The sequence below is a fragment of the Gopherus evgoodei genome, chromosome 13, assembly GCF_007399415.2.
Source record: "Gopherus evgoodei ecotype Sinaloan lineage chromosome 13, rGopEvg1_v1.p, whole genome shotgun sequence".
NCBI lineage: Eukaryota > Metazoa > Chordata > Testudines > Testudinidae > Gopherus > Gopherus evgoodei.
Window position 1 is genome coordinate 18866278 of NC_044334.1, and position 21616 is coordinate 18887893.

Here is a 21616-nt window from a genome sequence, read left to right on the forward strand (position 1 = left end):
CCTTCCCTTTCTGACTTCCCTTCCCTACAGAGAACTGAGGCAGCGCTCCCCAGGCCAAGTAGAGCTGAATGCAGTTTATGTCCCCTGGAGCCTTTCCATGCTGCTCGGCACCCCAGGGTTGCAATAGCTGGAATCCCAGCGGCTGTTCTGGCCCGTGTTGTGCGGTGTGGGAATCAGTGTTGCCAGCTCTAGTGGTTTAATTGTGAGTTTTATACTATCTAGTAGTTTTCTCAAAACCTGGAGTCATGTGATCCCACAAGACTCTTAGCTTTCACCCAGAAAAATACACTTCTGACCTTCATTTTTGCAGAGAAAAGCTGAAAATGTGACGTGCTTGAAAACCAGAAGGCAAATAAAAAGAACCGTAAACTTACTAATTTTTACAAGCTTCTTATTTTTAAGCCAGTGATTTGGGGCGGAGGGGGGAGGTGGCTCATGATTTTTGAACATCTGGGGTTGGCAATGCTGGAAGCTCCACTCACGGGCCACTCTTGCTCATGGAGCTGTGGTGGATTCTGTGAGATGGAAGATTAACCCAGTCCTGCTCCTGGGCTGTGCTTCCAATTTCAGGACATTCTGGACTGCTACCTCCATTGCTGGGTGCCAGGGTTCATGGATCCAGGAGTCTCTGCATGAGAACTGTGTGTGTCCTCCGCTGTCGCTCATCTTTGTGTAACCTTCTGTCAACCTGGGTCATGAACTTTCAAGGAGAAGGGGAGAGTGACCGATTGAAGCTGATGACCCAGCCTTTTCTGGTTATCACTAGAAAACAGGCAGAAGTGAAGGGCAGACCTCCTTTGAATGAAGTTCTTGCTACACTTTTTACCTTGTATCACTTTCATTAGAAACTCTCACTTCCTATGAAATTTATATTTTTGGCCACATACCTATGTATTGCTTGAAAACACAAGCCTGTCTTTGTTCTTTTGGACTTTATATTGCAGAAACCTTGCTACCTACCTCCAGCACTGCAGCTAGAATGGAAGACCACTCTTCTTCTGTGCCCCATTATTTTGCAGATTTTAACAACAAAAGAAAAGAAGAAAATTGCAATAACCCTATTTAAAAAAACATTTTTTTAAAAAGAGAAGAAATTTGTTAGAACCCCAGCACCAAAGTTAATGATGGACAAATATTGGAATGAGGCCAAATCTGAGAGAGGAAGTGATGTCATGGTTATTTGGAATGACATGGGAAATGTCAGTTAGCTGTGGAACTGTTTCCAAAAAAACCCAAGTCCTTCGACTGGCCATTCACACATTCCTTTCAAAAAGCAAAGTCTTAAAAGATGCAACTTTTCTTCTCTGTGCTTCCGAACTTTTAAAGTTGATTGCGTTGCTTTTCTCTTGATACTTGAGTGATTCAAACAGGATGGTGTATTACATGTCATTCAATCTCCTCAAGATCAGAGTAAAGGCAGTGACAAATCTGCACTTTTGTCTTGGGAAAAGTCCAGAAAATAGCATAAGAGTTTTTTTCTCCACTTGTTGTTTGTAATGCTTTAACATGAGTGATATGTTTAAAAATATGAGCTCGCGCTCTCTCTCTCTGCCCCAGTAAAATATCTCAGCCACACTTGCACCCCATTTTTCAGATGACAGTAACACACGGTTCAGGACCTTCAAGCTTTCTATTTATTGAAGAGGGTTAGACCTCAGTGCACTTTGGTCTTGAGTTTTCTGAAGCCCTTGGAATAGCCACCCCCTAATCTGAGGACTTTAAAAGCAAGAGGAAAATGGTTAATGCTTTTTTGATGGTGGATCATGTCCCAGAGACCTGGGGACTTTGGAATAACTGCAACTGACAACTACTTCGCTTAATGTCTGGAAAAACAGTCTAGGATATTTTTGGTTCCTAGGTTGTATGTGATCATGTGATGACATACAGAATCCTGGGGCTACTCTCCCAGGTCAGACCACAGGTGACTTTCCTGCTTCTACACTGTGCTTCCTTGGGCCTCTTCCTGACGTAGTTCCCTCCACTCTGTGGGCTTCTCCCATGGCACTGTTATTCCCCATGGCATGCTGTGCTTGCTCCTTCCAAAGGAACTTCAGTCCAAAAGTTGGCTTTTTGCAAATTACATTTAACATAGGTTATTAATTGAAAAATAAAACATATCCCAGTTGGGAAGAGGCCATACAATCTGAAAAGCTGGAAGACCGACCATTATTCAGAGAGAATTCATTTATTAAATAAATTTGTTAGCTGCACCTTAGTTTATCCATAGAAACACAGTTGGCCTTTTACAACCTCTGGTCTGGCTGAGGAGCACAATAAGGGCCTGATTCTGTGTGATGCTGAGCACCCATAATTATTAATATCACAGGATTGGACTCTACAGGGCCTACCGTGTGCTTACTGAAGTCATTATCAAGGCTTCAGGGGGCTTTGCAACAGGCCCTGTGTCTACTTCTTTGCTGTCCCTTCACTGCATCCGTTCTACGTCCGATAAAATGATCAGATCTCCACTGGTTTTTTAGTGTAACAGAAACACTTTTGCAGTGGAATATTATGCAAGGATCAGTGGTTCCTGCGTTAACAATCTGGGCCTCGGCTTTGCCTTGCTATTTATGTGGCAGTGAGACCGTTATCTTATGGCATTGTTCCCTTTGTCTGTCCACTGATGTTATCTCTTCAGCATCTTCTGGTCCATTTGAGTTGATGGCTCCTGTATCCTCCTCTGTCATATTGTCTGTGTCCAATTCAGGGGCCATGTTCTCCTTTTTCTAATGGAGTTGTGTATGCTGGTCAAATCTGTTCTTGGGAAGTCAGGTTCAAATCTCAGGTAAAACAAAACAAGCCCACCTGGACAGCACATATGTACATGCTCCAACCTGCCACTCGGCTCCTTCATGGGTCCTCCATAGGAGCTCAGTCATATGGTCCAACTATCAAGCCCCTGCCCCCCTCTTCTCCCCTGCCTCTGTCTCCTGACATGACAGAAACTGAGCCTTCATGGATGTTATTCACAGGCAGAAATTGTTTTCAATGAGGCCTAAAGGCATTAGACACCAGTCTCCTGTTGACTTTCAGTGGGAACTGGGCTCCTAACTCACTTGGCTCCATTGAAATCCCCAGCTATAGATGTTCAGGCCAAAGGAAAGATTATGATCCAACCTTCTGCCTTATATCCAACCTCCTGCCTTATAAACAATCTCTACCAAATATCATATATTTTTTTAAGCACTTACTAATAGGCTCCTTGTTCTTCTACTGGCTTTTCCTGTTGCTCTAAGCTCCATCGAGCTCCATATAGCACAAGAGCTTCTCACCATCTCTGTGTGTACCAGAGCACTGGCATCTGGAGTTCCTAGTGTTGCTCCCATGTCTTTTTCAATGAACACAATTCTGGAGTGAAACAATTTCCAGCTTTTAATATTGTAGTAATTGTTCTGAACCTTATCACTTCATGTATCCACAGCCATATCCTGTGCTAGGTCTGCTGTTGTACAAAAACATGTACTTGAGTTACTTTGAATAAAGACAGTAAAAACCTAAGGTTCGTGGTTGGATACATTTCACAAGATAATATTCTTGACCATTATAATCCCTTTTCTTTCTAGGATAAAGATGGACCGTTTGACTGAAGATGGTACAGATCCTAGAGGACTCTGAGTTAGGAAAATAGTGTGTGTGAATTCGGGTTAACGTTGGATGTAAGGAAAATGCCAGTTTAGTCCCGACCCAACTATTCCATTATGTGGTTTTCTTAGAGACCATCTAACTAGTCACTTAGCTGGTTCCTCACAAGTTCTTGACTTGTTTCTAAAACATAAGTATCCCACTCAATCTGTAACATCATTTATTTCATAGCGTTCTACTACTCGAGCAGAGCAGAGACCTGCCTAGTCCAGTAAATTGCCTCTAGTAACGGTTTTTGCCTGAATTAAACTGAACACCCCTAAGGTTTTGATTAATCTCATTTGATTTACACTTAAGCCCTAGATCACCAAGCGAAAGTAATGCCTTTGGATAATCCATTGTATTTCTCCGATGTTGCTTTGAGATGATGATTTCAAAGGGAGTGGAGATAGATACAAGGTATGTTTGTTACATTGTAATTGAATTACAGTGTAACTGAAGTGTGGAATATAACCCCCAAAACCACCTTAAATTGGTCAAATATCCCCCCCACCCCCAATTTAATTTCTCTTTAAAAGGAAAGGATGGGGGTGAGAGGTGCACATTTTATATACGGACAACACAAATGCTTTGCCACAAATATAGCTATATTACACCTTTTCTAGGTAATATTGCTGTGATGGCAGTGTTATGTATATAGAGAGGATGGACATAACTCCTCTAGCTTATCACAAATGTTTTTCTGAATTGGCCTATTTGCTTTGCCTTGGCACCTGTCTGTGACAATCAAGCTCTATTATGTAGCATTATCCTTTTTGCAACAGCTGTTGCTCTTAAAAGGGCATTTATACTGTCCATTCAGATTGTCAAGGTCTTGAAAATCTCCTAGTATCAGAAAATGAGGCATTAGGGGATACCCATTTCCAAAGCACATTTAAGCTGTGTATTACTTCATCCCAAAATGGATTTACCCTCCAGTACGATCAAAGTATGGGGAACCAATTACTGCCCAGACCCGTTACAGCTCTTTCTGAGCAACATTCTCATTCTTTTTCATCCATACTGTGGTCCAGACAGTCCTCATGTGACTCTTCTGCTGGATGACTTTGATCCGGGCATCATGCATGGGGTAGCAGGCTGTACCTGTCTTGTGCTCCCTGGGAGCAAGGAGAGATGCTGCTCCTGTTTGAGCCTGGAGCACAGCCCATTGGCTATGCTGTTTAGGGCCTCTGCTTCCCACAGGGCGATTAAAGTTTAAGCTAAAAAGTTTGTATGCTTCTGCAGCTCCCGAGAAGCCTGCATCAGGGGAGGGGTGGGGAAGAAACATACCAGCCCTTCTTTCTGAGCGGGCCTGGTGGGGAAAGCTCTCAAGCTGTTTCCCCTGTCGGAAACCCCTTTTTTCAGGGGGCCAGGGAGCTCTGAGTTGTAGTCCTGCTCCTTCCAAGTGCATGTGTAGTAAGAAAACCACCTGCTCCAAGGGGTCTCTGTGCTGATTGCCCATAGCGCCATGCCCTCCGGACTCTGTGTGTCACTCAAGCAGTACGTGGAGCCCACCTGCTTTGGCCAGCTCAGCACAATGCTTTGTTGCCCTGAAATGGCCTATGGGAGAAAGGGATGCCAGCAACGCTCCTTGAACGGTGCATTTGTCCCATTCGCTCTTGCCAGCTGATCCTTAAAAAAGTGACTGTCCTGGCCAAAACGGGACATATGATCAATCACTCTAGGTTTTGACTCAGTGCCTGATCGGCCCTGACAGCAGCGATTGCTGGGATTAGCAGCACTGAACAGGGGAAGGCTGGTCCCTGTACTTAGAGGGAGGAGAGTGCTGGGTTAGGCCCAGCCAGCTCAGACACGGAGGGGGTGTTAGACAGGGGGAGATGGGTGGCAGAGGACGCTGCCCAAGGGAAAAAGAGCGAGATGAGTTCTAACAGAGGGAACAGTGAGGGAGGGGGATGTCAGCAATAGACCCAGCGTGAAGGGAGATCTTGGCAAAAGGGAGCTGCATTGGAGAAGTGTGTTTGATTTCCAGGCCGCGTAGGCCCATCCTAGGGACGGACCAGGAATGTGACGCTTGTTGGGGATGGGTGATCAGGTGAGGTCCAAATGTAGACCCAGTCCCAGCTGCCGTCTCTCTTAGAGTTCCCCCATCAGTGGTTCTCTCACCCAGGACGGTAGCTTTGCACAGGGGCACAGAGCTGCTTGCGCAAAGTTGCCGTGTTGGGCGAGGAGTCACAGAGAGATGCAGATTGATGCTGCCATGGAGCAGGGCAGGTTTTTGCTTCTGGCTCCAGCAGGAAATATTTGCTCCTCAACCAAAAGCAGTTCCCTCAGAAGCGGGCCGTGCAACAGAGACGCGGGCTTACAAAGCCTGGTGGGAGAGGAGGCGATGAAATACTCCCACCATCCCTCTGACGGCACAGTCACACAGGCTGGAGCTTGGCTTCTTGCCCTGCGGTCCCCTCCCACCTCCCTGGCCAAGCCAGCATTCCAGAGCATTCAAACACTGCCATGTTCCCAGACAAAAATGAAAATGTCAACACAGCCAGGCCTGTCAACACAGCTCAGTTCATTAAGAATAACATTATTCAAACACCGTGGTTCCAGAAAGCCAGAGTGCTACGGCCAATGTTTTCAGACATGGGTGCGCAGCTGTAGGCCCTTACATCCACATGCAAAAATCAGATCCTTGCTCTACGTGAATTTTTGTGCCTAGGGGTGCGTATTCAAGTTTGAAAATGTTGGCTTCCATCTTTCTGCACCTCAGTTTCCCCAGAATCACAGAGCTGGGAAATAGAAGCACCCACCTGTCTGGTCATTGGGTCCAGCTCCGTAACTGTCACTGGTACTGCAATAACATGTAGAGCCCCCAACCAGCTCAGCACCCCCATTGTGCCTGGCTTTGCAAAGCCATATTGTACATGATGGTCCCTCAGAGCATGGCAAACCGGCACAAGACAGCCGAGCACAAGCAGGCTGGGAAGATAGAGTGAGGGGGTGGGGGTGTGCTGTAAGGGTTAGGGCTCGCCCTGGGGCTGTAAGGGCTCACCCTGGGGCTTTAGGGGCTCGCCCTGGGGCTTTAGGGGCTCGCCCTGGGGCTGTAGGAGGTTACCCTGGGGCTGTAGGGCTTACCCTGGGGCTGCAGGGACTTGCCGTGGGGCTGCTGGGGCTCACCCTGGGGCTGTAGGAGGTTACCCTGGGGCTGTAGGGCTCGCCCTGGGGCTGCTGGGGCTCACCCTGGGGCTGTAGGAGGTCGCCCTGGGGCTGTAGGGCTCGCCCTGGGGCTGCTGGGGCTCACCCTGGGGCTGTAGGAGGTTGCCCTGGGGCTGTAGGGCTCGCCCTGGGGCTGCTGGGGCTCACCCTGGGGCTGTAGGAGGTTGCCCTGGGGCTGTAGGGCTCACCCTGCAGCTGTTAGAGCTCCAAGTTGGAATCTGCACTCTGCGCTTGGAGGAGGGCTTGAGCCTGACTCTCCCATGCTCCAGGCAGGGGAATGCCCTCGCTCTGGCTCAATAAATATCTAGCTAGTTATACAGCGGCCAGCTCCCACAGGAGAGCTTGAGAGAGTAGCCAATTGCCTGCTGCTTAGGGACATGGCTTCAAGTCCCTGCTCCAAATCAGGCAGAGCAGTGGTTTGAATCCCAGCTGCATGTGCTGGGCTATTGGCTGTGATGGGGTGGGGGTGCGTGGCTCCTGTTTTCTCTGAAACAGGGTGCCCCTGGCTTAGGCGCCTCGCTCCAGGAGAGGGTACGCAGCCGAGAAACACAAGCAGCGATAGGTGCCTCCTTCTAGCGCATCCGTCAGGGCTGGAGGAGCTGGGTTTAAGCCCTGCCCTTCACTGAAGCATGTCCTACTGCCTAACCTAGGTGGCTCCCCCTCAGGGTATGTTGACGCTGTGACGGGTGTGTGAGTGCAGCCCTGTAGACATACCTGAGCTAGCTTTGATCCAGCTTGATCCCAGCTAGCTCACGTGACGTTAGCAGCGTAGCTGTGGCAGCGTGGGCTCGCTGCGCCTTCCATGACCAACCCCACCCAGGACCCTGAGCAGACATGAGCGGCGAGCCCGTGCTGTGCTGCTGGGGTTACTCAATCTAGGTTGGTGCAGGCTGGCTTGGGGATGGCTATGCCTGCTGCAATCACACCCTCGCTTCACTGGCTTCTGCGAATCTCTCCTTTCAGCACTTAACTCACCCCAGGCAATGCATGGGGAGCCTGGGCCCACCAGGGAGCAGAGCAGCCGGAGCTGTGACAGTGACTCTACCCCAAAGGACCATCTCATCCCCAGGGCTTTCTGCAGACAGCAGAGGGGCAGCACCCTAGAGAGTAACGGTGCTCAGCAACCAGCACACACATTGTGTGGCTGCGAAATGATCACGCCCCAATGCTTTGGCTGTGCTATGGACCTGGGGAGAGGGCATTAGCTACAGCACAGACCCCTCCCAGGTGGCAGGCTGAGAAGGGATACAGGGCCTTTAAGAGGGGGGTTTAGAGACACTCAAGCCAGACTTAGCCCAGCACCTCGCTAGCATTTACAAATGGTAGCTTGCTCCCTGCCCAGGGCTGCCCATCTTAGTGAATGACCCTGTCTGATGAGCAGAGCCGTGAATGCCACAGGCTGCTAAAACAACGAGCCCTCCAGCAGGCTGGAGCAAGGCTTCTCCGTGACCGGAAGTCTGACATGTATGAGGAGCCTAAGACTCACTGGCTGGGGCTAGCAGGACTGGGCCCAGCCATTCACCAAGGGCACTCAGCTCCCATTGACTTAACTGGAGGGGCTTAGGCCTGCACAGATTCAGGCCTTAAAGAGACACCTACGTAACGTGCCTAGCTCACATGCTTGCACTTGCTGCAGCCTGAGTCCTGCATCTGTTGGGGTCCCTGCAGCCAGCTACGCCAAGTCAGAAAATCCTTCTTCTCCCACTCAGGGCTTAAACCATTGATGTTCGGCTGGGAAGTGTGTGTGACTTAACACCATCACTGCTAAGACACAAGCTCTGCCACAGCAATCTCAAGCCCCTCCCTTTGTGGCTACCTGTCCTCTACCTCCTCTCCCCACTCTAGGGTTGCCCCCTTTTCCCAGCAGGCCTTTCAAGGCCTGGCCCTTTAAATAGGGCAGAGCCAAGCAGCTGCAGCCCTATGGGAGCCATTTTGTGCTGGTTGCTGCCTTGCTGAGCTGGTAAGTCTCCAGAGCGCCTGCTGTGTGTTTGCTAAGAATGTGGTGCTTTCTCCCGGCTGTCTTGTGCTACTGACAAAGCTGCTCCCTGAAGCTGCCAACATTCCTTCTAACATCCTTTCATTTTTCCTAAATGCTTTTCCTTGCCCAAGCCCCACTGGGCTAAATGCAGCCCGGCTGCAGTGCCATTGACACCCCCCCCTCCGAATTACACCCAGGATGACTTTAGCACACCCGCTTTACACACCCACACCTTGCAGCGTAAATTGATTGCTCCCCTCCATTTTCACAGGCTGGCTAAAAGAGAGAGTAGAAAGCAGGCTGTGCAGGTCATCTTGTCTTGTAACTACCTAAACCCAAGAGAGTAATTGCTGCTTTGAAAAGCTGACCTACAACTCCAGCAGGATGGTTTTTACCAATCGCTTGTCAAAGGTGACAGACCTTAGAGAGAGAACTTGTGCATGAGAATTTCTTTACCTCCTGTCTGATTCACTCATTCTCCTTGTCCTCAAAGGATGTCTAAAGCATTGCTTTGGTATGACTAACCTGTGCCAGGATTAGTCTGTGGATTAACTAGGCTGGAGGCTTTGAATGCTCGTTCACCTTCCACAGTTCTGGGTTGGCTTAGTACATTTGACTAGTACCAGCTGCTTGGTGAGTGGACAATATGTCTCAGCTCTGAGGGCTGTTCACACAAATGCTGATCGCTGCCTGCAAAGAGCTGGAGTGTTTTTCATGATGCCCTGGTGGAATACACAAGGAGTGCTTTGCACAGCTGGGAAGAGGTGTGATACAGGGCCATTGCTCCTCACCCAGCACAGACATGATTAAATGCAGATCTGAGCCAAAAGCCCTGAATGGTGGAAAATTAATAAGAAAGCAAATCTGGATCCAAAGGTCCTGGCTGAGACCTCTGTGTATTATGGGCAGATCTGAACTCCAGGGATGGTCAGATCCAGATTCTGAACCAGTAGTGCCAATTCAGGTGTTTCAGGGGGGCGGGAAACAAACTCCAGTCCCTTTATTCCCGGACAGCAGGCACCCCATTCCTGTCCTCACCCATTCCCTGTTCTCCCCAGGGCTCCTGGGTCTTCCTTGGCTGGCGAGCCTCCATCTCTCCTACCCCCGCAGCATGTGCGCTGGTGCTGTCAGGAGTCAAGTTCTCGCCAGGCTCCCCTGCACGCTGCCGTACAGAAAGAGAATCCCTGGGTGCTAGGTCACAGCATCATTTGGCCCAGCCACTTCTCAGTGTAGAGGAGTGGCCAGGCTAAGTTGGCTTGGTGGTGTGACCTCATGCCCAGAGCACATCACCTGTATGCGCCAGACTGTTTGGGCAGCACCACACGTTGGTATGGGCTCACTGCTTAAAAATGGTCAGGTCGTGACCCACCTCCCCCAGCTCCTTGGCCTATGGAGCTTTGAGCAAGTGCTGAGAACTTGGAGGGGCGTTCACCCTCCCCCCCAACAGCAGCCAATCTAACCCTCTCCCCACATAGGCCTGTCTTCCCAAACAGGCAGCACACATTACACGCCCACAAGGCCCATCAAAGAGAGGAAACTACCAGAGTCAGCAGGGTTTGATCAGGCAGGACGCACAGCTGTTTGGTTGGCACTTGAAGGCTCCCCACAGACCCTTAATTATGCCCAGCAGGTTCTTATCAGACTCTGGAGAGCAGCCACGGCAGTCTGCAGTGCCTAAGTCATGCCTGGGGGGTGCAGGTAGATTCACAGGAGTGCAGCTTATGCAGATATTCCTGCTGAGAACTCAGAGGAAGGCCTATGAAGCAGCAGGTAGCTAAGCACATTAGCCTGACAGGAACTGTGTGCTTCAGTGCATTGATCCTCATGTCCCCTTCTCTACTCATCGTCCCTTGGTACCTTACCCACTGCAAGAGGAGCAGGGTGCTTGAGAATCCCTCCCACTCGGTGCAGAGGACTGCAGCTAGTGCTGAACCCTGGGCTCTCATGGGCTGCTGCTGACACAGCTCTGCCTTCCCAGAAGCAAACCTGCAACGCTGGCAGCTGAGCGGGCCACAGACATGGTGACAAGAACAAAGGTGTGAAGTGACATGAGATCCATTTCACTGACTTGCATAAAAAGGCTACCACAGCCACTGCTTTAAGCATGTACCGCAGAAATAAAAGTGGAATTCCTGGCATGTAACAGACAGGGGCAGAGAGGGTCTGATGTTTGTGTGAACTGAGGCAGGCATGAAAGGTCTGCGGTGCCTGTGAAATCCCTAATTCACTGACCAGCTGGGCCTCTGAATTCCAAGGGGACAAGGAGGAAGGTCTGGTGTTTTAATGAATCTAGTTCTATCATTTGTAATAGTTTGTTAGTGGAGCCATTTTCTCCCAAATATTTAAGGCACTGCCTCGGGGGAATGGGTGTTGTCCATCTGGGCACAGAAATTACAGAGAACAGCTGGAGACTGACCGTGGTGCCAAAAGGATGGATTCATAAACTATGCATCAATATTGCCACCTGCAGATCTGTGGAGAACTGCTGCTCTGCTGCTTCTTCGCCTTCTCTCTCCCACTGGTGCTGTATTGCCATCAAATGATGCCTTCAGAAGCAGCCAGGCAGTGACATCTAGTGCCCGCCGCAGGACAAAGGAGATACGTGCTCTGTCACCCCCACTTTACGCAACTATGCTATATGAAACTGAAAAATGTTTAGAGCAGGGGTGGGCAAATTTTTTGGCCTGAGGGCTGCATCGGGTTTCACAAATTGTATGGAGGGCCAGTTAGGGGCAGCTATGCCTCCCCAAATAGCCAGGTGTGGCCTGGCCCCACCCCCTTTCTGACCCCCCCCTTCCCACCCCGACAGCCATCCTGCCCCATCCATCCCCCTGCTGTCTGTCCCCTGACTGCCTCTGGACCCTCTGCCCCTAACTGCCCCCTTGCTGCCCCATCCAACCTCCCCCTCCTTCCTGACTGCCCCACCAGGGCCCCTGCCCCATCCAACCACCCTTTCTCCCTGACCGCCCCGGAACTCCTGCTCCCATTCAACCCGTTTTCCGCCCCCACCCCTATCCACACCTCCATCCCTTGCCCTCTATCCAACCCCCCTCCACTGTTCCCTGCCCCCTTACCACTCTGCCTGGAGCACTGGTGGCTGGTGGTGTGGCTGCACCAGGACAGGCAGCCATGCCACCCGGCTGGAGCCAGCCACGCACCGTGCAGCACAGAGCACCAGGTCAAGCTGGACTCTGCAGCTGTGCTGCCCCAGGAGCTCGCAGGCCCACTGCCCAGAGCACTGCACCCACAGCACAATAAGCTGAGGCTGCAGGGGAGGAGGAATAGCGGGGGAGGGGCTGAGGGCTAGCCTCCCGGGCCAGGAGCTCAGGGGCCAGGCAGAACGGTCCCGCGGCCTGCTCACCTCTGGTTTAGAGTATTGCAAAATGAATTTGCTTTGTGCTGTTGGTCTTTTGCTTGGGGATGCTAGGACTGGAGGAGATCCTCAGTGCAAGTCTGACTGGTGAAAATACTTCTGTGAATCTCGACCGTGAAGTATTTCAAATCCTTTCTTTAGTGAGGAACTATTCTCCCCAGTTTGCAGGTGAGGACATGGAGTTGCTGAGGTTAGCTGGCTTGCTCAAGGTGCCAGTGTTAGAGCTCAGAGAGCACCTAGAGGGGTCCTAACTTCCAGCTCCCTGTCCTAAGCGCCAGGAAATGCCTAGTCCTCACTTGTGCCATGTGCTAAGTTGCTAATTTTCAAACTTATTTAGTTCAACCACTTCAGTACCTCAAGCTGCCAAATGTAACCCGAAGCCATGCAGCCTCCGTTGTATGCCGGGGGCAGGGTCACTAGTGATGATGGCTGCGAAGGAAAGAGCCCAGCTTGGCTGCAGGATCAAGGTTAATTTGGCAAGGCTGGCAGTTAAGAGTTGGAGTCACAGACAGGGGAATAAGCATGGAACCCCAGGATACTGCTTTTGCTTGTCACGGCAATCATTTCACTGGGGTTCACAGGTAAGACAAAGGGAAGTGAGGCATTCAGTTACTTTTCAAATGTATTTCATTCCCTATGGACACCCACGTTCCCCCAGGAGAGACAGCCAATCTGTACACTTCTCATACTTGTCCCCACAAGACAAGCTAGTGTGCTGCAATCTGACAGGTGTCACCACCTTCTGGCTCCTAGATCCCACATCAGCTTTTGAATGTCCTGCTTTGTTTCACACAGTGATTGGCAATAACCTGACCTAACCCACACCAGACATCTCACAGATTTGTTCTTTCTGAAGAGCTCAAGTTTATTTGGCTAGGCATCCGCGCCAGTTACTGGTACAGCTGCTCGTCGGAGCACTAGCTGAGCTTGCTAAAAACCTCAAAGGCAACAGGAGTCATCGGGCTTCTGAATGTCCAGGGAGCAGAATGCAATCAAACTCAGTAGAACCTTATCCATCCCCAGCATTTAAAATCCTCTCCCCACCACTCCCTTGGGCAAGAGCTGCATCAGAGCAACCCCCATGAACGCTGCTCTGGTTTCATCCAACCAGCACAAGGCTCAGTCCCAATTTCCTGTCCCAGGGTGGAGCGTGCTGGCTGCACTGCTCCTCCAGCCAAATCCTGAGGTCTCAACTCAGGCAGCCCTCAGAATACGTCAGCAGGTGGGCCTCTGGTAATGGTTCTGTATCATGGCAGGGAGCAATTCCCCAGGAGACTCATTTCCTCCCCATGCAAGGATCCGCACCAAAGAGAGGGCTGGAGATAAGATGGTAATGCAGGAAGATGATGCTTGCAGTAGACTAGTGCAATGACCTTTCACTTCTGGATGCCTCGGTTCCCAGCTGAAAAGAGGTCATCTATGATCAATCTAACCAGTCTTAGTTCTCTGTGGGCTTTTTCTTGCATCCCAAAACCACCACATGCTTTGGGACTAGCAGAAGTGACGGACCAGGACTGTCATGGAAAGGCTGATCCAGATCACACTGGAGATTCTTTGGCAGAGTTGTGTGGGAAGCCTGTAGTATCTGCTGGGGTCTTGTCTGGCTCTAGCCAGGGTCAACAGCAAGGCACTTTCCCAAGAACTAAAATGAACTCTAAGCAAGTCATATACAAACAAGGCTGTTCCTGAATGGTGGCGCAGCTGGCCAGGATGAGGAAATGGCTAGGAGTAGGTGTGCCTCCTAAGGTATCTGGGAGAAACTTAGACTATTCAACTTAGGCATGAGATAGACAATCCTCAGAAGGGGAGGTCAAAGCAACCAGACCCGTGTGCGCTCTGGTTCTTGTTGCCTCTGGCAACGAGGAGAGCAGAAAACCAGGCAGTGCCAGCAGGGAACGAGTCTGGCGGTGCTCACTTGTTTATTTTAACTTAATACGTAAACATTAAAGGCCAAACCCTAAGTTCTTACTCAGGTAAAACTCCTGCTCTTGTCACCAGGAGTCTGCCACGAGAAAGACCCTTTGGCTTTGCTCTGTAGCTCCTTACACCGTAGTAAAGGGCTGGATCCTGGCTTGGACAGGGAGTGGGCTGCTATGCTGCTTCTCTACTTAGTGAGTTTATATCGTGGAAAAAAGAAGATACTGGTTTAAATTCCCTGCTCGTGGCTTAGCGGCTAAAGGGGGAAGGACCTGCAGGGACAGGAAGCAATGGTGTGGCTACATGTTCAGTCTTCTCTGCAACGCGCGATGCAGCAGGTGAAGCCCGGGGTGATGCGCTGTGCTGCTGTACCACACACAGATACGACCGTCTTTCCTGGCCCATGGACTGCTCTGGCACTCTGCTGAGGAAGGGACCCCGCGTAGGCCCACGCAGAGTTATTTTCTTGGTGCTGTGGCTCTCCCAAACATATGCGAGTTTTATGCTATGCCACCAAAGCCACAACGGGTGCCCCCCAATGTCCTGGGTGTGGCTCTCACTGCAGGTTAAGAGCATCAGTGGAGTGATTTCTCTGGTCTTTTCTGCACAGGAACCAGAGTCTCTGCCATTCGCGTCTGTGAAGTTCAGCACCAGCTCAGTCCTCTCCTGCTCATTCGGAGCAGCAAGCAATTTTTGTTTCACTCAAGCACATTATGCTCCAGGGATCAGCGTACTTGGAGCCGAGTGGGTCTGAACTGGGCTCTGAGCTCCACAGACTGGGGAGAGGCAGATCATTCCCTGGCAGCTGGTCACGTGTCCAGCTCTCGCCGCAGTTTGACAATTTCCAGTAAGAGTTTCTCTTTCTCCAGCATGATCTTTTCCTTCTGCAGCTGCAAGGTCTCTTTCTGCAGCTCCAGGATCTCGGTGTGCAGCCGGCTGTGCTTCTCCCAAAGCTCCTTGGCTGGCTCGACACAACCCCTCTGGCTGGGCAGTGAATCTTCGGTCACAGATGCGCTTGCTGAACCAAACAACAACCCCCCAAATGGTTAAAGCAAACAGAGTCAAGAGAATACAGAAATGCATGGTTCATTCCCAAAACCAGCCCCCGTGGGGCAACATCCCACCCACCACAAACAGCAGGATCCAACCTCCTCAAAATAAGGGTCATGCTCCAGTTCTGCCAGGACCAGTGACCTAATGCTGCTCTGTCCTGCATCCAGGAAAGCTCGTCCAGACTACAGGAAGCAGCTCTACAGAGATGCCCTTTCTGATATAACACCCTTGTCACTCTCTCTCTCTCGTATCTTCCCTCTTGTCTTTCTCTGGCCTCTTTTTCTCCCCCCTTCCCTCGCTACTCCCCTCCTGTTACCCACATAACTTACCTAGACATGAGATGTGTGGTAGCTCTGATGTCCTAGAACCACTAGTCATGCCAAGCATCAAATAGTGGTGAGGCCTGTAGTGCCTGATGCTACAAACAGTCATTTAAAGCTGAACTGGCACCTTAAAACTAATTTCACTTAGTGCTACCAGTGAGCCACACCATGGGACAGCCTCCCATGCAATCCCAGGGGGAGGAACAGCAAGCAAAGTCAGCATGGGCTTGTGTACTCAGGGTGGGACCCTTCCTTGAGAGCAGATGAAGGTTCTTTCAAGATGCCAGAGCATACTTAAGGTTGAGGGTGGGGCTGTCTTAATAGCAATGGGAGATCTGCCGCTGCCCTCCCCAGGGGAGTAAGCCCTGCCCCTTCTGTCAGATTTAATCATAGTGCCATGCGGAGGTTGTTAACACTGGCTGGGGCAGGCCACTGTCAACTTGTGCTGAAGCTCTAAGCAGCCTGTTTGGCAAGCTGGACAGAAGCAGAGCTGGAGACGCCCTCACTGCACTGGGCTGAAGTGAGCGAGTGATACCTTAACGCCAAGGTCCAATGCATTCTGGCTTCAGGAAGGAGCATGATCACATAGACAGCGGAGTGGGGTGAAATCTGATTCATTGGAGAATGACTGGGAATATGGGGCATATCTGTGACACGATTCTACGCGTGATCTGGAGCTTCAGGACAGTTTAGCAACACTAAAAACGGTTACAGAACTTCTCCCCAGCCTCAAATTGTATGTCCACTCTCTTAAAAGCAGTGGTTCTCAAACTGGAGGTCGTGACCTCTCAGGGGGTTGTGAGATTATTATGTGAGGGATCATGAGCTGTTAGCCTCCACCCCCAAACCCGGCTTCACCGCCAGCATTTATAATAGCATTACATATTAAAAAATGTGTTTTTAATTTATAAGGGGGGTTGTACTCAGAGACTTGCTGTGTGAAAGGGGTCACCAATATAAAAGTTTGAGACCCACTGCTTAAAAGCAAGGTATCTCTTCTCGCTGGATTTGACCTGTTCCAGCTGACCTGCATTTCCTCTCTAGCTGCAATAATAAGGAACCAAGATGGTTCTAAGCCAGTGGTTCTCAAACTGTGGGTCAGGACTCCAATGTGGGCCGGGGTCCCCAGGACTGGCTCAGACGTGCTGGAGTCTGGGGTCAAAGCCTGAGCCCCACTGCCCAGGGCCAAAGCCCAAGAGCTTCGGCCCTGGGCAGTGTGGCTCAGACCTTTGGCTTGGGCTTTGCCTCTCCCACCCCTCCGTCTGGGGCGATGGGGTTTGAGCTTTGGCCCTCCCATCCGGGGTGGTGTGGCTCGTGCGGGCTCAGCCTTCAGTCCCTCCTCCTTGGGTCGTGTAGTAATTTTTGTTGTCAGAAGGGGGTCACAGTGCAATGACATTTGAGAACCCCTGTTCTAAGCCGTTTACACCTCTGGGCACTGGGGTGGAAATAGTATTTGTCACTTGACTGTTATCACAGCTGGAGCAGGAGAGAACAGGGCTGTATTTCTGCAGAGGCATCTTAATAGCGATAGTAGGAAAAATGCTCCCTGATGGACTGGAGATACGCTCCTGTGGGCACAGCTCACTGACTCACAGAGCCATTTTTAGGGGAGATGTGTTTGGCCCAAGCCCTTGGCAATGGGCTGGGAGGAAAGGTCCATTCTTGGGAATTCTGGGCATCTTAATTCTGGGCGTCTTAATTATCAAGTGATAAGAATGTGCTCCTCTCATGGCAAGCAGGGCCTGCTTAGGAAGGGGTGGTGCCTATTAATGACACTCCGTAACAGAGGGCAAAGCAGCACAGGCAGCTCTATCATCAGGGTAAGCCCAAGTACAAATCCTGGCTCAGGTCACATGTGAAATAAGATTGGTGCCTCTTCCCACCCACCAGGTAACCTGGCACTGATGGAAACTTGTACTCCAGACAGGAGCAGGGCAGTGACTGGTCAGGGCTGAGAGATACTGGCAGAGCTCACATGGCTCCTGCTCAGAATAGGCTAAGTTCTGCTCCTGGTGACACTGATAAGTATCCAGAGTAGCTCTGCTGAACTGCATGGAGCGTCTACAGCTATATGCTGGTGTAACGGGAGGCAGGATCGGGCCTGTTTGCCAGGCTGCTGCCAGTAAAGACAGCCTCTTCCTTTCACGCACCAATTCAAATACTGAATTCTGCTGGGAAGGAGGAGGAGGAGTCTGGCACTGCATGGCCTGGCTAGTGGGCATGGCTGTCTCACCATTATCATCCATTGCTGTGTGGATGCCTTCGGAGCTGGGGCTGTCAGTCCTGCTGCTGTGTGTGACTGGGCTTGAGATGACCCCTAGGCAAGGCCATTCGAATACAGGGCTCAAAGGGCACTTGATCTTGTAGGCCAGTGCAAAATCTGGGGAGCAGTTCAGAGGCACCGGAGTCCTGCCAGGAGCAAGCACCTCAGGTCCATGGCTAAGTGGTGAGGTAGTTCTGGGAACTGGCACAGGGTGTGTCTCAGCTACGGGCGTACAAGTCAGAGGAGGATCCTTACTGGGGCCCAACAGTTTCTTTTCCACACTCCCTTGAGATCCACCCAAGCACAAATCGCTGGGCTGCAGGTCCCCTGGCGCATGGATGAAGCTCTTTCCTGGACAGCCAGTCCCTGGTGCCATTTCTTCGTCTGCGTCCAAAAGGACTTCCGTTTTGCAGAGCAGTTTGTTCCCCTGGCTCAGCTGAAGTCCATCATTCTGGCTGTGGAGGAATAAGTCTGACGAAGACTCCCGCATCCCCCCCGCTGCGCAGAGAGGCACTGCAGTTCCAGCCGGGCTGCTGGACGGCTTCCTTCTGAACCCAGGGCCCAGAAGCAATGGTTCTGCCAGCTCTGGCCCTGTCTTATTGAAGAGAGCAAAGATGTTGTGGAAGAGCCTCTCCTGGGGCCGCTGCCTCAACAAGGGGTGTTTCACCGTGGTCAGCTCCTTGCGGGCATCAATGACCATGTTATGCCACTTCTTGCGGATCTCGTCAGGCGTGCGCCGCACGAGTGGGCTGAGGGAGTTGACGGCAGCAGTGATCTCTTCCCACGCTCGCTGACGGTCCATCGTGTTCCTGTAGCGCCCGCTCTTGGGGATCAGGATGTCCTTGCGCAGGCTGAATTCTTCAAGGATGAGGAACTTCTCTTCTTCGGAAAACTTGAGTCTTTTTGGCTTGGCTGTGGTCATGTTGCCCCTGCGATTCAATTACAAGTCACTATTATGGCACTATTTACCATGAGATCCCGCTTAACTGTAGTGAATAGATGGGGCTCCGACTGAGCCCAGGTGGGTAGAAGAGGCTATTGTACAAGATGGATCGTGACTCCATTCAAGTTTGGGTTTTTTGGGAGCAATCAATTGGCTGATAATTATGTTTCAACCATCAATACCTATAGGACCCTCTGCAGCTTTAAGTTCAGGTGATTTAAGCACATAAATAAGATTACCTTACGATTAGATAACCTGGCCTTAGCCACAAATCCAGCTGGGCGCCTCACAATCAGCGGTGGCTGAACGTTGCCTAACCAAGGGCCTCACTGACAAACTGCCACAGCCTTAGAGACACAGGATCCGCGTACAACTGAGCTGCCTGTCGCCATGCTGGCCTTTAATGCCAAAGTGAGGCCTGGCGGAGCACAGGTCCCAGCCTGCAACACAGCAGCTTCATCCAGCAAGGCCCATCATGGAGTCTGCATCTTAAAAGCACAAAATCCTTCCTATTAAGCAGTTACCCTCTATAATCATATTGAATCTCCTAGGGCTTTATGAAGGAAGATAAACATCATTAATTACCACATTAAATGCAGGGAAACTGAGGCAAACGAAGGTGAAACAACTGGTCTGTCACAGAGCAAGCCGAGGACTAGAGCCCTGGACTGCTGACTCCCAATCCCATTCTCCATGGAAGTATAGCCCACAAGGATTACAGCTTGCTAGGATCAACAAGCAGTAGCTCACATGGGCATCAGCTGTCCCTGAAGGCCAGATCTTTGTACTGTAAGTGCCACCTGTTACTTTGAGCTGGAGAATTACAAGCTGCATCCAGCCAGCTCTGCAGGGCCTGCAGCTCTCTATTATTTTGTCAGATTTGTAGCATATGCTCCTTGGGGCAGGGATCAGGCCTTCAAAGGCACCCATGCCAGAGAGAGAGGCAGGAGGGACATCTCCTCAGCACTGGGAACTTTGACCCGCTATGACACTTCCTGACACATGGCCCATCTAGCCCCGCATCCCATCTCTGTGCCAGGGGCCAGCACCGATGCTGCAGAAGAAGGGGTAAAAGCCCCCCTCAAATGCACAATTATGCAATAACCCCCTGACAGGGGACATTTCTTCCTAATCCTTAATTCCTGTTGCCTGGCTGATGCCCCGAAGCACCAGCGCTTAGCTCTCTCATTTTTTACTCCAGATGCTTTCATTGCTGGTCTAAACCCCTAAGTGGGCTGGGCCCCTGCTGAGCTCTCTCCCGCACCAGTATCCAGTGGCGGCTAACGACCTGCGGGGCGGCGCGAGCTGGGGGCGCTCCCCTCCCTGCGGTGGCCCCGCACCTCTGAAAATGGGGCGCAGCGCAGGGCCACTGCACGCCGGGAGCGGCCTCGGGGCCGCTGGAGCGAGCCCGCGGGGCGGCACCTACCTGCCGGCGGCGGCCGGAAGCGGGAGCCGGGGCAGGCCGCGGCCGCCCCGGGCCCAGCTCGCCGGAAGCGGCGGGTTGCCACGTATCCCGTGACACGCGGGGCCGCCGTGGCCACGCCCCGGCCTGGCTCCGGGATCCCGGCCGGGCCCTGCCCCGTCGCTGGGGCTGGGTTCCGGTCCTGCCGCCCAGCCCCGGCCCGGGGGCTCTTTGGTTTCCTCGCCCAGCAGCCCGCTGCCGCCGGCCCCGCTTCCCCGTCCGGGGCCTTCCTCCCGCCGCGCTCCCCTGAGCAGGGACGGTGCGTCCTGGGGCTGAGCCGAGCCGAGCCGGGCCGGGCCGAGCGGCAGCAGGGGCCCCCCGACCTCAGTGCGGCGGGCGCTCGGGGAGCCCTGATGGGTGGGGGGAGCCAGACCCCGGGCACGCGCCAGGCAGTGCTATGGGCTGGGCAGGGGGCTGGCCCTGTGCCGGAGCAGAGGTGGTGATGTCGGGGGGACTCCTGCAGCCTGTCAGGGATTGGCCCGGGACCGAGATTTGATATTTTCAGTCATGACTTTGGCGCAGAAAATAGGTGGGTGCCAATGACCTTGGCCGAGCACAGGGAGCTGGGCAGCGGTGCCGCTGCAGAGGGCGATCGGAGTATTATACAGGAAGACGTGGGTGACCTGGAGGATGGAGTGATAGACGTGGGATGAAATGTAGTGGTACAGTGTGAGGTCAGGCCCTGCACATAGGGACGAATAGGAATTTCTGCCACAAGGTAGGGGGCTCATCAGTCGGAAATAACAGCGAAGGAGAAAGACCTGGGTGTGCTGGTTGATTACAGGTTGACTATGAGCCATCAAATGTACTGTGGGCCGGGGCCCACCCACTGAGCATCCAGGCCCACTCCCAGCTCCGGCTCTGCTCTGTCCTGCTTCACCCAGGGAGCAGGGTTGGGGTGTGGGGGCTTGTCCCACTCTGCCTGTGCGCAACCCCCCGCGCCCTGGCCCTGCTTCCCAGCTAGAGTGGAGCAGGTGGGGGTGCCCTTTTTCCAGGGCCCCTCAATTGGCCGAGGCCCCGGGCATGGCTCTGCTGGCCCAGAGGCTAATTTGCAACTGCGAGGAGGGTGGGTGGCTGGTGGTGGTAGAGGAGATCCTCAAAAAAGCCTGCTGCCTCTGGGAGCCGGGCCTGGTGTGGGGCAGTGCGATGGGGAAGGGTGCCTTGTGTGCTGGAGAGTGGCGTCTCCTCCCAGAGCTGAGTGCGTGCTGGGACCCTCAGGGTCCCTGGTCAGAGCATCCATTGTCCCCAAGGCTGGCTGGAGGGGGGGAGGGGGGGCAGACAGGCTCACCAATCCCTCCTGCCCTTCAGCCCCTCGTCATTGCCTGCCCACCCACCCGAAGTTGGGGCCCACCCAAATGTCCCATCCTGGCTATACCACTGCTCTGGGCATAAAAATGGCACGTGGTCCTAATGTGTAGCAGGTGAGGTATTTCCAGAAAAGATGGGATGTATTAATGCCATTGTGCCAGGCACTGGAAAGACCTCACCTGGAACACTGGGCATAATTCTGAT

General features: G+C 52.1%; 2 protein-coding genes across 2 annotated transcripts in view; one reads left to right on the plus strand and one right to left on the minus strand.

Annotated features, from left to right (window-relative positions):
* LOC115661059 (somatomedin-B and thrombospondin type-1 domain-containing protein-like) overlaps window positions 1-3496 on the plus strand; it is a 35069-nt gene extending 31573 nt beyond the window's left edge. The window contains exon 5 of the mRNA XM_030583197.1: window positions 571-3496. Within this exon, the coding sequence (XP_030439057.1) occupies window positions 571-676 (106 nt within the window). The 3' untranslated portion in view covers window positions 677-3496. The remainder of the gene's footprint in view (window positions 1-570) is intronic.
* A 9251-nt stretch (window positions 3497-12747) lies between these two features.
* Window positions 12748-20124, minus strand: LOC115661033. The gene is made up of 3 exons (XM_030583157.1): window positions 20069-20124; window positions 17670-18628; window positions 12748-15078 (listed from the first exon to the last, which is right to left on the minus strand). The coding sequence occupies exons 2-3, from the start codon at window positions 18619-18621 to the stop codon at window positions 14870-14872; spliced, it is 1161 nt and encodes a 386-aa protein (XP_030439017.1). The 5' UTR covers window positions 18622-18628; window positions 20069-20124; the 3' UTR covers window positions 12748-14869.
* Between the last annotated feature and the right edge of the window lie 1492 nt (window positions 20125-21616).

Bases quoted from the DNA above. Each gene is read 5' to 3' on its own strand.
- LOC115661033 (XM_030583157.1), bottom strand. From the start codon at position 18,621: ATGACCACAGCCAAGCCAAAAAGACTCAAGTTTTCCGAAGAAGAGAAG. The intron at 15,079-17,669 runs GTGAGACAGCCA...TGTTTGGTTCAG, and splicing joins CACAGCAATGGATGATAATG to CAAGCGCATCTGTGACCGAA.